This window comes from Humulus lupulus, chromosome 3, assembly GCF_963169125.1.
Source record: "Humulus lupulus chromosome 3, drHumLupu1.1, whole genome shotgun sequence".
Classification (NCBI taxonomy): domain Eukaryota; kingdom Viridiplantae; phylum Streptophyta; class Magnoliopsida; order Rosales; family Cannabaceae; genus Humulus; species Humulus lupulus.
Genome location: NC_084795.1, coordinates 259,929,872 through 259,946,945, shown reverse-complemented (window position 1 = coordinate 259,946,945; position 17,074 = coordinate 259,929,872). Strand labels below are relative to the sequence as shown.

At 32.8% G+C, this 17,074-nt stretch overlaps 3 protein-coding genes across 3 annotated transcripts; 2 read left to right on the top strand and 1 right to left on the bottom strand.

Annotated features, from left to right (window-relative positions):
* Positions 1-9,905: 9,905 nt before the first annotated feature.
* Positions 9,906-11,612, top strand: LOC133825611 (uncharacterized). Its single transcript, XM_062258527.1, has 2 exons — positions 9,906-10,233; positions 10,348-11,612. Exons 1-2 carry the CDS (start codon positions 9,906-9,908, stop codon positions 11,610-11,612), a joined length of 1,593 nt encoding a protein of 530 aa, XP_062114511.1.
* Positions 11,613-14,913: 3,301 nt separating this feature from the next.
* LOC133825610 (uncharacterized) lies at positions 14,914-15,930 on the top strand. The gene is made up of 2 exons (XM_062258526.1): positions 14,914-15,579; positions 15,775-15,930. Exons 1-2 carry the CDS (start codon positions 14,914-14,916, stop codon positions 15,928-15,930), a joined length of 822 nt encoding a protein of 273 aa, XP_062114510.1.
* Positions 15,931-16,018: 88 nt separating this feature from the next.
* Positions 16,019-17,047, bottom strand: LOC133825609 (uncharacterized). Its single transcript, XM_062258525.1, has 3 exons — positions 16,880-17,047; positions 16,519-16,653; positions 16,019-16,042 (listed from the first exon to the last, which is right to left on the bottom strand). The coding sequence occupies exons 1-3, from the start codon at positions 17,045-17,047 to the stop codon at positions 16,019-16,021; spliced, it is 327 nt and encodes a 108-aa protein (XP_062114509.1).
* Between the last annotated feature and the right edge of the window lie 27 nt (positions 17,048-17,074).

Below are 17,074 nucleotides of genomic sequence, written 5' to 3'. Positions count from 1 at the left end.
CATATTGTTGAAATATTGTACCAAAAAATTATAGGAACCTTTATATTTATGTTATACAACTTAAGAATATAAATTTAAGATATTCATTATTTATAAAAACACTTTATTGAATATATATAGTGGGGAAATACAATATTTTTTTTAAACAAGTTTTACATTTTGTAACAACAATTTACAAAACTAATTTCACAACCAAAAAGTTTATTTTTGTAACTAACATTTACATAAATATTTATAAAATTTATTTAACATGATTGTTACAAAAATTTATAAAATTAACTTGTGAATTTAGTACATGTTTGTAAAAAAATTTATAAAACTAAGTTTCTTATTAAAAGATACTATTTTATTTTGTAACTAATATATACAAAAATGTTAGATTGGTAACAAATATTAGAAAAAATATATAACTACTAGTATAGAAATAGATTATATTTATTAAAAATATTATAATTTATGCAAGTATAAATATTTATTTAATATTAATAATACATTTATTTTAAATAAATAAAAATACAAAAATTGAAAAGAAAATAATTGAATATTATTATATCACATCAATATAATTAAATTATATCAATTATTGATGTTTCTTTTTTTATGAGTAAGCGATAAAATAAAATTTTATCATACTTCTGACATAAAAAATGTTCTTCATTACTTATTAGAGACCGAATTAATACATTAATAAATTGTATTATTGTTTTATTTACTTTTCCTAATCTTTGTGTATTGTTTTGAGAGCATCATATATTTGTAATTATTTGTATTCATGGTATATTTCAAACTTTTTTTAAACATACTAGTGTTGCTGCTCATAGATGGACTCAGTTCCTATGTACAATTTTCCTGTCGTAAATCCGGTCTAATGAATCACATTTAGCCATCTCAATTAATGAGTTAACAGCTTCCACTTAACGTTATCTCCCCTTTTACCTTGTTTTTTTTTTTTTGAAAATGCCTTTTTTACTTATGTATTACCCTTAATACACTATGCGTTCTTTTTCTTTTACACGTGTACCAAGAAGTCTGAAAGACTCAACAAACCAATCCTTATTTATAATAAATATTATATTAACTATAAGTGCATATAATATAAAAAAGAGAATGGTCCCTTTACTCAACTCTCTATTTTATTTTATTAAATCTAATCTAATCTAATAAAATTACAATTACATCTATCATTTTTTAAATAATGTCTATTTTTATAAAATAAATAGTTATAATATTTTAACTTTATTATAATTATATATAATACATTTTTCTCTCATTTTGCTATATATTAAATATATATCTTAAAAAATATATTACTTATAGACACTACTGTGCCATTTTTTTTTAATTAGGCATGTACTATTTTTTTTATTTATCTTTATATTTCTTATATTTATAGATTTATGTTAATAAAGCTGTTTTTCCTTTTGTTATTTATCTTATATTTATGTAAAAATATTTAGTAAATAAACCCTCAACCCATTTTTTTATATGGTAAGGGTCACTTAGTCATGTTATCGGGCTCGTGCCAATAGATCTCACGAGACCACGTTCTGGCCAAAACTCTCAAAGCCTCGTAGGTCTCTGCCTTACTGGAGACTAAGTCACCTTATGCCCAGGCGCCACGCACCCTTGCGCCTCGCGCCTAGCGTTTCGGCCAGAAGGGTCTCACGCGCTGCCACCATGTTGCACCTCCGCGAGACCCGCGTGCCCAACGGGATCATCCCACCTCATATTCAGCCAAGGAGCCTCGCGCGCTGGCGTCTTGGCCAGGAGGGCCTCACGCGCTGCCAGGAGTGCCTCGCGCACGCGTTGGTGTCTCGACCAAGAGGGCCTCGCGCGCTGCCACCATGTTGCGCCTCCACGAGACTTGCATGCCTCGCGCGTAGCCTTGAGGCATTGCATGCCTCAGGGACCTCTCTCTTGGCCAATTCTAAGGACCACCTTGTCAAGTCCCCACGAACCCCTTGAGGCATGTACCTTGCTGAAGAGGCCCTATCCCATTTTGGAGGAGGTGCCACCAGCAAGATACACCTCACACATAGGTTCCAAAAGAATTCCCAAGTATGATTATTTTAATAGTTGCATAATTATAAAAAGTTCTTTAGAAAAAACATGATTTTTTTTCTTCTAATTTTAATTCCTCATAAATAAAAAAAATGACGAGCGAATTCAATTATAATGACATAATTGTAATAAAGTTAAAATATTATGACTAATTATTATTTTTAAAAACAAGGCTTAAAAGATGGCACATGTCATTATGCTAAGAAGAGAGTGCAAAAGATGGTGTGTTTGAGGGTCTCCGTAGCCATCCTCTATAAAAATTATATTTTCTTAACTTTTTATTTTAGTTTGTTTTGTCAAATTTTTTTTTTTTTGTTTCTCTTTTTCCTTCAATAAAACTATATAAATATATTGAGGAATTCTCCTATAGGGGCTTCACTTTAAGCCCTACTGGTGGGGCTCTCAGTATTCTCGACCCGTTAACAGTTTTCGGTGCTGTCTTTTTTATGACCATGTATATTGTAGTTATTTAGAGCATTTTGCAAATTTTTAGAAAATTTCGAATAGTTTACAGTACCGAAAACTAAGTTCAAACATGTTGCACGAGTGACTAATTTTTTTTTATGTGTGTGGAAAGCAACATGTTTGAACCTAGTTTTCGGTACTATAAACTATTCAGAATTTTCTGAAAATTTGTAGAATGCTCTAAATAGCTACAATATACACGCTCATTAAAAAAAATCGCGTCAAAAACTGTTCACGAATCGATAACACTAAGAGCCCTACTGGTAGAGCTTAGAATGAAACACCTATTGAAAAATTGGATATATGCATTTCTTTTGTCGGGATAATATGCAATAAATTGCATGACTATTGCTACATGGCTATTTCTTTTTACTCTTTATGTTTTCATGTTTTTTAAAGAAGTTTGTTTACTTTCTTTTTCGCACAGATAAATACTAGCTAAAGGATATATAGAGTTTGAGGAGGATGTTGTTAATTATGTTATATGACATTTCAGCAGCTAGTGTCATTTTCAATAAGACTCCTTAAAACGACTTGTAGTATTAGTATTTAACACGATGACAACTTATAAATACTAGCTAAACTAATCTGTATATAAGTGGAAAATTCGTTTATCCCAAAATGATTCTTAAGATTTGCATAATCACAAGTTTACAACAATTACTACTCTTGAGCCAAACCAGATTGTCTAAATATGTAAACTTTCATCTTAGATTGATTTCTCTTAATCAGCTCAAAGATGCATACATCTCTTGGCTGAAGAGAGTTGTCTACCCAGCAGAAAACTTATATTCTGATTTATAAGCCAATAACTTACCAAATATTTCTGACCAACCCAAAGCATCACAGTTTGTGTCTTTTCCTCAAAATAATGCATTCCAAAAGTAAATGGAATATGCTGCACAAAGAAGAATTAATATGTAACTCTCATTACAAGTACTCAAAAACAATTTCTATACAAATTAGTATGGATTTATAACTAAACCATATATTTATAAGAGCACCAATTTAAACATATCAATTCACATCCATGCACGTGATTCGATCGCAACACCACTTGGAAGTAAGGATTTTTTTTAGAAGAACTGGCTACCTGATTCAAAAGCTCTGCTAAGTCCTGAAGTTGAAGGCCTCTTATTAGTACCTTAATTTATAAACAAAATGTAAGCTAACTTTTCTTAAGAATGTTTTACATTATTCTTGAATCATAGACACACCTGAAGGTTCAACTTTAATTTTCTCTTGTTCTATCTTTGCAATCAGGTTCTGTGAAATTTAATTTAAAGAAGACTCAACTTTTACACAAGGGTTTGTCTTTCGCTTGGATGGTGTAATTGTTTCCTTATTTGCAACTGAAAACAACACTTGTAAGTTGATACTATAACCATAAATACTGCATTCAATTATAATAGTTAGTGTTTGAATTCTGAGGCCGATTGCTTAGCTTCCTTCTTCTTTTTAAAAGTTCCAGAGCTAACAAAAATTCCAGGAAGCTGCAATGAGCAACGGTACAGGCAAGGACCTCTCTGTATAATAGCCAATACCGGGCATTCATTTTGGTTAGATTCCTGTACTTCCTCAACTTTAAAGCATGCCTCATTACCAAACTTCTGATATATAATAGCCTTATTAGGCGTGAGCGCATTCTTTCGCACATCAACATCTGTGGATTCTCCAATTTCCATAGCTAACCTCTAGGAATCTGATTTCATGAATTGTACAAGAAATAACCTTGCTGAGTACACAAATTTGAACACTAATCTTGCTATTCATAGTTATAAATCACCACTATAAGTACAGAATAACAACCATAATTCATTTCCCAACAATGTATTGTTAGAAAAAATCAATAGTGAATAGTAATTTTTATTAGTCCCACAATGTTTGTGAATGAAAAATCTCCATAGTTAGAAACTATATATAGACCATAGTGGTCTTAGTTTATTTTTACACCAAAACATATGTTGTTATATATATTTGTCTTCCATTGGAGATTAAGATATATATATTTTTAGTATTGTTTTTTCTTTTCTACTCTTTAGAGTTCTTAGATTTGTTTTAGTGTTACACAGGCCTCGGCTTTTAATTTTGTTCTTTATAATTATTGTGTAAATTAATTATAATTGCTATTTATATTATAGTTATTTATATATTGTTATTTATAATTATAATATTATATTGTTATATATATTATAAGTTATTTATAATTATAATATTATATTGTTATATATATTATAAGTTATTTATAATTATAATATTGTTATTTATAATTATAGTATTATATTGTTATATATATTATAAGTTATTTATAATTATAATATTATATTGTTATATATATATTATAAGTTATTTATAATTATAATATTGTTATATATATTATAAGTTATTTATATTGTATTATTTATAATTATAATATTTATGTATCTTTAATTTAGTAGATATAAATATTGTATTTATCATATTGCGTTTATTCAAGTATTATATAAGTTATGTTTTTCTTACAATCTTAAAACAGATTATTGTTTAAATATAATATTTGAATATATCTATTAGTGATATTCCTATATCTATATATTGAAAGATATTGTTATTGTGAAAAGTTCGTTTGAACTTAAATCTCACTAGAGAAGTTCTGGGAACTGAATATTTTCAAAGAAACTAGACTGCTGAGGCAGGGGCTAGACCCTTCTTCTAGTGTTCTTTGGAAATTATCTAGTAGAGATATTTGAGGCTGGATAAATACTTAATAGAAATATTCTACGAGAGGTTAGACCACGAATGGTTGGGTTTTTTACCCTTCGAGGCTAACCTAAGAATTTTCTTTAAGTTTGATCTAATAAATCTATCAACCATGGTGTCTGAGATAAATCTAGTCAATTCCAACCCAATGGAGTGGTGGATTGATACTGGTGCCACTCGGCATGTATGCTCAAACAAGAGTCTGTTCAAATCTTTTGAACAGGTAGATAATGGCGAGAAGATTTTCATGGGAAATTCTGCCACATCTAAAATTGCGGGTCAAGGAAGTGTGATCCTAAAAATGACTTCTGGAAAGGAGCTGACTCTGAACAACGTACTGTACGTACCAGAGATCCGGAAAAACCTAGTGTCTGGTTCACTGTTGAACAAACATGGATTCCGAATTGTGTTTGAGTCAGACAAAGTTGTTCTGTCCAAAAGTGGAATGTTTGTGGGAAGTGGTTATGTAACTGATGGGTTGTTTAAACTCAGTGTAATGGTTGTTAAACCAATTATCAATAAAGTTAATAACTCTTCTACTTACTTGCTTGAGTCTTCCAATGTTTGGCATGGTAGACTAGGACATGTTAATTATGATACTCTACGGAGATTAATTAACTTGAATCACATACCAAAATTCCACATTGATTCAAATCATAAGTGTGAAACCTGTGTTGAGGCAAAACTAACAAGGTCTTCCTTCAAAACGATTGAAAGGAATAATGAACCCCTAAATTTAATCCATAGCGATGTATGTGATTTAAAGTTTGTTCAAACAATGGGAGACAATAAGTATCTTATTACTTTTGTCGATAATAGCATTAAATATTGCTATGTGTATTTGCTAAAAAGCAAAACCGAGGCTATAGAGAAATTTGTTCTCCATAAGACCGAAGTTGAGAATCAACTTAAATTTATGTTAAAGAAACAGATAATGACTATGTCAATTTTTGTCTTTATGTAAATGGCATGATCATTGTTGGAAGCAGTGATAAGATGATCAAATCTATCAAGAGTATGTTGAACTAGAAATTTGACATGAAAGATTTAAAATCTATGAGTGGATATGTGTTCACACTCGGTGGTGCAGTTGTATCATGGAAATCTTCTAAACAAACGGTAATAGCTAGATCCACGATGGAATCTGAGTTTATTGCCTTAGACAAGTGTGGCGAAGAAGCTGAATGGCTTCGTCAATTTTTAGAAGATATTCCAAAATGGCCTAAACCAATGCCAGCTATTGGCTTACATTGCGATAGTCAATCTGCAATTGGTAGGGCGCATAATAATATGTATAATGGTAAGTCTAGACATATACGTCGTAGACACAATACCATTAGACAACTACTCTCAACTGGAGTTATCTCTATTGACTATGTGAAGTCAAAGGATAATATTGCGGATCCGCTAACCAAAGGGTTAAATAGAGAGTTGGTTGAAAAATCATCGAGGGGAATGGGTCTAAAGCCCATGAATGAATAAAGTCAATACAGTAGACACCCCACCTAGTTGACTGGAGATCCCAAGATCTAGGTTCAAAGGGACAACTAAAACTGTAAAGACTATGTTGGATCACTGTGGGGGTTATCCTCATTGTCCATTCCTATGATGAAACAGTGATAACCGTAAGGAAAAGGTTAAGCTATGCTTTTAATGATTTCTTATGCATCGAAATGTCGAGCAGAGTAATACGGGTTACTCTTAATTAAGAAAAATCACCTATGTGAGAGAGAAGATGGGTCGCTTCTATAGGGATTGAATAAGGGCTCAATTCCTAGAATATCTCTTGCAGAACCAGGGAAATGTTCAGGGCCAAAACGAACATAATCTTGAGAACCAATATATGTCAGGAAGATTCCTGTGTGTGGTATATCATCGTTTACACGAACGGCAGAACAGTTCAAAGACATCGCGTCTACTGATCAGCCAGTAAAGTAAATATACTTACACAAGGGAAGGTTCAAAGGGTAACACCTACCTATCCTATGCAGGCTTCTAACGTTGAACTCTACACCTAGGTCTAAACCATCTGTTGGTTTTTCTTGAGTCAGTTTTTTCATTCATGTGGGGGATTGTTAGAAAAAATCAATAGTGAATAGTAATTTTTATTTGTCCCACAATGTTTGTGAATGAAAAATCTCCATAGTTAGAAACTATATATAGACCATAGTGGTCTTAGTTTATTTTTACACCAAAACATATGTTGTTATATATATTTGTCTTCCATTGGAGATTAAGATATATATATTTTCAGTATTGTTTTTTCTTTTCTACTCTTTAGAGTTCTTAGATTTGTTCTAGTGTGATAGAGTTCGGGCATATTTGGTTCGGCGAAGTAATTGAGTTACTTGTCGTTCACCGTTGTATCCTGGGAGAAAGACGTCGAAACCTCGTAGAGGCGGCGAATCTGTTTTAAGGAAACTGTGTGTTACACAGGCCTCGGCTTTTAATTTTGTTCTTTATAATTATTGTGTAAATTAATTATAATTGCTATTTATATTATAGTTATTTATATATTGTTATTTATAATTATAATATTATATTGTTATATATATTATAAGTTATTTATAATTATAATATTATATTGTTATATATATTATAAGTTATTTATAATTATAATATTGTTATTTATAATTATAGTATTATATTGTTATATATATTATAAGTTATTTATAATTATAATATTATATTGTTATATATATATTATAAGTTATTTATAATTATAATATTGTTATATATATTATAAGTTATTTATATTGTATTATTTATAATTATAATATTTATGTATCTTTAATTTAGTAGATATAAATATTGTATTTATCATATTGCGTTTATTCAAGTATTATATAAGTTATGTTTTTCCTACATGTATTACCCTTTTTTAAATTCTACCTTTGATTTCAAAAAATATTTTGAAAATATGAAACTGTAAACATAGTCACACAAGCTAAATTGAGTTAATCTATAGAATGACAATGAAAGACAATCAATTACACTTCTATTCTAAACTTTGCATATGCATTATTACTTCACTACAATAGTTATTGGACATCACTTGTAAAAGGACTACGACAACATTGTATACAAGTAAAAAAGTTTGACAAACCAGAGAATAAGACCCACAATCTCAACATCCTCGGGCAACAAACCCTTCAAAACAAATATACAAAATGGCTGTAAAGGATAAACAGACAAACAAACAAATATAATCCAAAAATCAACAATTTGTTAAGAAAAAACGAGGTTAAATTTTAATTAAAAAGACAGAAACATCTATCAGAATCAAAATTCATTATTTTTCATTCCCAACTTTTTACCTATCGTTCCCTTATGATCAAAAAACAAAGGCTGTGAAGAAAAAGAATTCACTAGTGACCATGAAAACCAAACAATGCAGTAATCCCAGAGCACAAAAGCTCAAATTTTTTGCAAGAAGCGAGAAGGGTTTTTGAGCAGCATGCACACAAAACAATCCCAACTAAAAAAAAATCTCAAATAAGTAACAATTGGAAGTAATACAAGAATCCATAAAAGAATGAAGAAGAGAAGAAGAGGGGACGTAATACAAGAGTCTAAATTTTTGCTAAATTTTACAGATTGAAATTGAAAGAGAGTGAAATAGATCATAAAGACATTAGAGAATGAGACGATAATCTTACCTAAAGAAATCTGAGAGGAGAGTGGAAGCCATGGATGAGAGAAAAAGAAATCGTCGTTGTAGTGCTGCTTGAAGAAGACGAGAGAAGAGATAGTGAAGTGAAAAATGAGTTTTAAAAAAAATTTAAAAGAAACAAAATTCTGTTTTCAAAATTTACTTAATGTTATTTTTAAATGGGATAATTGTGGCAAAAGTACCCAAAGTTTGGGTTTTGTACGCGGCATAAATCAAAAGTTTATTTTTAGTGGCAAAAGTACCTATAATACCAAAAAGTGTTATTCCGTTTGGTTCCGTTTGTGGCTTCTGGGTGTACACCTGTACGCACCAGATAATTCAAAATATTTCCTAAAACAAATGAAAATAAATAAATGGGAGCTTTTGTTTTAAAACACGATATGAACCCAAAATACACAAAGTTGTGTCTGAAACCGACCGACCACCACCTGAGTTTGAAACCGGAGCTGTTCCGACCACCACCTGACCCATTTCGACAGTGACTTCGCCTGACGATGCCGTGGAGGCTTGCTTCAGAGCCTGGTCCCAGTTATGGTAATTTTTTATGTTCTATTTCATAGAGTTCGAAGCTCCATTTGATGGGGTGCTTTGGTGTGCTGCCCCACACTAGCAGACACATATTTTTTTGTTATTTTCTTGTGTTGTAGCATCGAATGCTTTGGTGTGCTATCCCAAAACTGAACAAAAGTAGATGTTGTTATGTCCCACATGTCTGTTTTGGGTGTTTTGAATTTGTGTGGTTTTATTATCTGTTTTGGGGTTTTTAATTGGTTTTGTTTTATGTGTAATAGTCATAAATTTTGACATTGGTTTTTGTATTAAATGGATAGGAAAAAATTCTGAAATGTTTACTTTAGTGGTGCATCATGGGGGTACATGTTCAAATATTGATGGGGATAGAAAATATGAGGGTGGAAGTGTGTCCTTTTTTTATGGTTGTGAGTATGACTGTTTTGGTCTATTGGACATGGAAAGATTGGTGAAAGAGCTTGGATACCAACTTCCATTTGATTTCTGGTTTGTATCAAAAAATCAAGCAATCAAGGATGGTAAGAGTATTGTTACTGATAAAGATGTACTGGAGATGTTTGATGATATGCGGTTATGGGGTTATAGTTATGTGGATGTGTATGTTAGTGGTCCTTATATCCCTAATAAGCATGAAACTAGGGAGGCTGTTTATGAGGATGTTGCTAATGAGGATTATGGTGAGGATGATGGTGATGACCATGGTGAGGATGATGGTGATGATATGGAAGAACCAGTGGTTACACAAGTGGAAAAACTAGGCCAAGGTCAGCATGGGGCCCAATCAGAAGCTCAAGAAGTTGGTGATTTGGGCCAGTCATCGAGGCCTAATATACCTCAGCCCAATGAAAGTGACTTTGTGGAACCATAATATGCCCTAGATGAAGAGGAAGTTAGGCAGCAAGAGAACAACATAACACCACCAAGTCAATGGTGGAGCACTGTGAATGAAGTATACACTCAAGTGGATGGGGAAATTTCAGATGGATTCGAAGATGAGGAAGATCTAAACAGCCTAAACAGTGATGATGATGAGCCTATTCCTAGGAGAAGTAGAAGGCAATTTGTACCTATTGATGAATGGGCTGATTTCAAGTTTAGTGTTGGGTTGGAATTTGCAAGTGTTGAACAACTTAGAGAAGCTCTAAAGGAACACTTCATAAGCAAAGACAGAGAATTCAATTACCTCTTCAATAATCATACAAAGTTAAAGGCTATTTGTAAGGCCACTGGCTGTGGGTGGTCTTTGTATGCTCGGGTCCTAAAGAGGGATAATTTGACATTTCGGATTAACACCTTGGTGGATGAACACAACTGTGGGATTAGGTTAAATAGCAAGCTGGTGGATGCACCTTGGTTGGCAAAACACTTCTTACCCCAATTCAGAATGAACTCAAACATGCACTATGAAAACTTCAAGGAACTCACTTCGAACAGTAAGTTTTCTCACACTAGTAGACACATATTTTATGCTGCAAAGAATAAGGCTCGGCTAATGCTTAAGGGTTCTGTGGTTGAGCAATATGCAGTGCTTGATGATTATTGCAAACAACTAATGAAACTGATGCCAGGCAGTACTACCATTATTAAAAGAAATATGGTGGCTGATAAGAGGGTGTTTGAGAGGGTCTACATATGCTTAAAAGCATGTAAAGATGGCTTTAAGTCTTGTAGGCCTTTGGTTGGCTTGGATGGATGTTTTTTAAAGGGGTATTGCAAAGGGATACTACTTGCAGCTATTGGTATTGATGCTGAGAACTCTATGTTCCCAATTGCTTATGCAATATGTGAAAAGGAAAACACTGAAACATGGACATGGTTTCTAACTCTATTGAAGGAGGATTTGAGTGAGGTAGATCATAGAAATTTTACAATGATCAGTGATAGGCAGAAAGGCTTATCAAATGCCTTGTCCACCCTCTTTGAAGGTGCAGAGATTAGATTCTGCATGAGGCATTTACATTCTAACTTCAAGAAGGAGTTCCCCAGTCTATTGCTAAAACAAAAATTATGGGCATGTGCGCGAGCATCAACACCTGAAGAATTCAAGAGAAAGATGGCTGAACTGAAGGGTGTTAATGAGAAGGCCTTTGATTGGCTAATGAAGAAAAGTCCCTCTGAATGGTCCAAAAGTCATTTCATGTAACGTCCCTAAGGTAGGATACGTCTGCCACATACTCGTAATTCTAGGGTTCACGAGTATGTAAGGCACTTGACCAAAAGAATTAAATAAAATGATACGAAGAAATACAGAAAAATTTAAAACTTTTATATAAACTTATTAGTAGAAATTATTGCACGTATGAATACTTTAAATTTAAGGTAGCCATATGAAAACTCTAAACCATTATTGCATTGCTACTGAGTCCGTGTTCCACAAGTTGCTCAACAGCTAAAGCCACACCTGGAAAAAAGTTGGAAAATAACATAATGAGCTAACGCTCAGTAAGCAAATCTCATGCATACACATACACATGAATGTCGTGAGTTTTTAGTGCACACATACTAATATGCTGACTTATATACTTATGCATTTCATTTATTGCTCATGCACTTTCAAACTTTACTTTTATGCTCTTTCTTTTAGTTTCACATTTTTATGGGCCCAATATCACTTGTGCACACTGTTTGATTCGGCCAATGCCTGCAGGGCTTGTTACACATATCATATAGAATCCCATGGGTTCTCCTCCGGCTAGCCATCATCACAGCTAGGCTTATCATAACACTCATTTCATCGTTGCCATAGCTGCCATACTTATTACACATATGAAGGAGAAAGACGGAAACATGGCAAACATATCTGAATGGTCAACTCTGACCTAGCCCACACTAGTGGGCAGCCACTATAAGTCTTATAGACTTCCGTCTTCTTTACTGAACTTACTTGATTGCTTCATCAAAACAGTGGCACCCTTTTTTAACATCTTATTATCACTTTGCTTAAGCCTTGTGTCATTAAAATGTTCACTTTTACATAAGACTTTTCAAGGAATTTCATAACTTTTCTCATATTCATATGCATGGTCTTATATCACATAATAATGTATCACATAACTGTACATGCCATGCATACATGCTGATGCTGAAATGCCAATGTTCATGTTCATGATTCATGTTGATGGTATTCAATCAAGGCATTGTATCACATCTCATATAACTCAAAACATCTTTAGTCATAATACATGAAGCTTTGGGTTGGTGGCGTTGTTATACCTTAACGTAGAGCTATGGCTCAGGTCTAAGGTTTCCAGCCTAAAAACTTAAACGCTTCATATATCATAACATACAACAAAATCATGAACATAACAGTAATCCACATATTCATCAACATAAGAACACATACTTGCACATAATTCATATCAATCTTAACCAAGTAAGACGTCTTTCACATATCACGAAATTCATCAAATTCATATCACACAACACTATCATGATATTCATATAACCATTCTTCACATACTTATCATATGCATCATACCATACTTAACTCATCAGATGTACACAATCAATGTAGTCATGCATCTTACACTTAAGCACAAAAGGTGAGATTTACTTACCTTAGGTCCTTAGCTTAATTTAAAATTGCTCAGCAAGAGTCAATCAATCAAATCCATACAAATCCTATTCAAGGCACATCATTTATTAAATTCTATCAAAATCGTAAATATACACTATTGATAGTGTATATTAACAATACCATAAACTATATGAATGATAATAATAATTATTATCAACGTAATACAAATAACTCTTCATATAAAACCATGCTTTAAACCTTGCTCATAAGATAATGTACTCTTATGATAATAATAATAATAATAATCACAACAACAATAATAATTATCGTTTATAAATAAACTTATTTCAATATTAATAACAAAATACTTCAATAGCAATACGTACAGGAATGTATATATATTCAAATAGTCATTTTATAAAAGAAATTATATATTTAACATAAAATTGTAATAATCGATATTGTGATAATAATATAATTATAAATATTTATATTATTATTAATTAGTCATAACATCAATTCAGTGATATAATAAATATACTTTTTCCAAAATTCGCTGGTCTTACAAATATCAATAACTGTAAGAAACTAATATTTGATATTATTTTAAATATTCAAATATTAACAAAATATTAATATATAAGAATAATTGTTAAATAATAGGTTTACTATAAATCACACTTTTCATATATATATATATATATATGTGAAACTATATTCTTGATTTACTTAACAAAATAATAACAATAATAATTAAAATTACTTAATCATAATAATTTCCATATTAATAGAAAATCAATTAAATATGTATTTTTATAATTTATTTAATATCTAATATTTTCTAGAAAATTGGACAGTACAACGGCTATAAAATGGACAAACCCAAAATCAAAACCTGTATCAGAAATATATATAATCCCAGACAGCCAGTATAATTACAGAAAAATATTCCATATATCAATAATATATAATTATATACTATAAATACACATAATAACAATTACTCTAATCAATCACAATTAAATCACAATATATTGGTCAAAGAAATTATACCACAATGATCGGGTTCCACAACAAGTCAAACGATGATTTTCTGAAACTCAAAACGTACTTCGGAACCTCGAACACTAAGTTTCGACTGTCGGTCTACGGTGGATCGCGGTGGCTTGTGGTGGGCCCACCACCCAACTATGGTAGATGTAGGAACAAGTTATTGGGTTTTGAAGCCCACAACACGAGGAGCACGATGGTGGTGACGGATCGGAAAACGGATGCCCGAGGTGGCCGAATCGCAACTTTGAAGTCGCGGGGTGGCCGAACTTAAATCGAGTGGTTGAGGCGTTTAATCGGCGAGTGAGCTCTAGATTCCCGCGTGGGACAATAGTTCGGAGGCCTCTGAATCCAACGGTCCGGCGCGTGGCTAAAAGTGGTGGCCGAAAAGTACTCCTGCGTCGTCGGCAACAGTAGCACGCAGAGAGAGAGAAAGAGAGAGAGAGAGAGAGAGAGAGAGAGAGAGAGAGAGAGAGAGAGAGAGAGAGAGAGAGAGAGAGAGAGTTTCTGAGGAGAGAGAGAGAGGGGCTCGGGTAAAAAGAAAGGCTGAAGCCTTTTCTTTTCTTTTTTTTTTATTTTTTTATTTTTTAAAATTACACTTGGACCCAAAATACTAAAATTCTTTTCAAATAAGCCCTTTAGCAAAACTTTCTTAATTTTATAAAAATCCTCAATTTGGGTCCAATACTTGACTACTCAAGTTTCTCTCTCTTTAATCTCATTAAAAACATAAAATGATATTTTAAACACTATTTTTCCATTACTATTTCTTAAATTTGTAAACTTGTACATTTTATGTATTAAAACTCTGATTTATAATAAAAATGTATAATGAAAATGTTGGATATTACATTTCAAGACCGATGTTAAATGCGACATGCTATTGAAAAACCTCTGTGAAAGCTTCAACGCTGCAATATTGGATGCAAGACAGAAGCCCATTATCACTTTGCTTGAGAAAATTAGGTATTGGTTGATGAGTAGGTACTATGTGAAACGAGAGAGTGTAAGCAAATGGGTGCAGCCTGTGGGGAAAATGATCATGAAAGTGATAGAGAAGAATAAATCAGTTGCCAGGCATTGTCAATGCACCAGGGCTGATACTCATAGGTTCCAGATGCAGTATAAAGACTTCGAGTGTTTTTCTGTGAATTTGGTTGAGAAGGTCTGCACTTGCAGACTTTTCCAACTCTCTGGGATACCATGTGGGCATGCCTTATCTGCCATATGGAGTGGTAATCTCAATATCATGGACTTCGTTGATGTTGCTTATAAGAAGGACACCCTTTTGGCTCAATACATTGGCATCATAGAACCAATGCCCTCACCTGATAAATGGCCAAATGTATGCCAAAATCCCATACACCCACCATCAGAGTCTGTGTTTCCTGGGAGGCCAAAAAAAGCTCGCAGGAGGGAAACAGATGAGCCTCCACCAGCCACTGCAACTAAAGCAAGTCGGGTAGGCCAGCCTAACCATTGTAGCAATTGTGGGTCAGTAGGGCACTCAAAGCGTTCTTGTAAGAATCCAGCAAAGGATCAGGTATAAATGTTTAAATATGTTAAAATATGGTGAAATCTGGTTTGTATGTTAAGTTGGTATGAAATTATTACTTGTAATTTGGTATAGTAATCAGGTATGCAATTTGATATATGGTATCTTACTGCTATAGTTGTAGCAATCTATTGCAGCAAAATAGAGGGGCTACTAATGTTATTACCTTTCATACTCATGCAGAATGTTAAAGGAAAAAGAATGGGAAGGCCACCAAAGAAAAATCCAACACCATCAACTGTAAGAAGAAACACTAGAAGAGCTAAGCAACAGGCAAGGGAGGATGCACAAGGTGGTTCAACCTCACAAACCCAACCACAACAATCTCAGCAACAGTAAAACCAGATGGCCAATTTTTTTTGTCATCAACCTCTGTTTTATGCAATAGCCTAATTTTTTGTATCTGTTTAGTTTTATGTAATCTGGTTTAGGCAATAGCCTTTTTACTGATCTATAACATATGACATATGTTATTAGGCCACTCCTCTATAATTTTTGGTTTGTAACCAAAAACATCATGTTTTGTTCAAGAGGAAGCTAATATATATTGCATTATCTTTCTTGCAAAAAATATGTGCTTAACATTACAGGAGGTTGTTGAACATCATTAAGAAATAATATTGATGCACTTCTTTTCTCTGTCAATTCCATTGAGAAATAAGAAAACCAATTTGTAAAATAAATAACACTTGAGTTTTTATCTAGTGCACCAAATATAAAGACTAACAAGATTCACCAAATTGCATTCATTCAAAACTAACATAATTACAATACAGAGGCCAATAAGGAGGCCTCAAATGTTTACATTTTCCAAACCAAACACCAACACTACTTTAGGATCCATAATATAACTAAAACAATTACAATACAAATTAATTTTCCCCAACTAATAATAATTGTTATCCCATTATTACAGTGAGCACAAACATTACAAGCAACATCATTTTTAACATGTTTTCCATCCTCTGCCTCGAAGCTTCTCACCCATCCTGGAACCATACCTCTTTGAGATGATGAAGACTCTGAATCGACCCACCGAAAGAAATCACAACCCCCATCAGACTGTAAGATTGTTAAGAACAAAAAAAAAATGAAAGATAACTATAACAACAATCTCCGAAAAATAGGTTTAGACATATGACTTTTAATCTAAATTTGGTTTTGGTCTTAATGCTGCAATCTAGTTTTACATTTCAGTATGCTATTTTGCTTCATATTGAAACTTACTTTCACTCTGGAGCACCAATCTAATGCAACGCGCAATCAAAAACAAAAAATTGAAACTTACTTTCACTCTGGAGCAAGTTCTGAACCTTCTCCCAGGATTCTGCTTGGTCCATGAAGTCCTCACGACTGATTGCAATCCACAATCACAGCTCACACAATCAAACTCATCCCTATTCCTTCCTCGATTGTGCACACCCGAAGAAGATGAAAATGAACCTTTTGCTGCCATTTAAAATGCCACAGACCCTCGACCGAT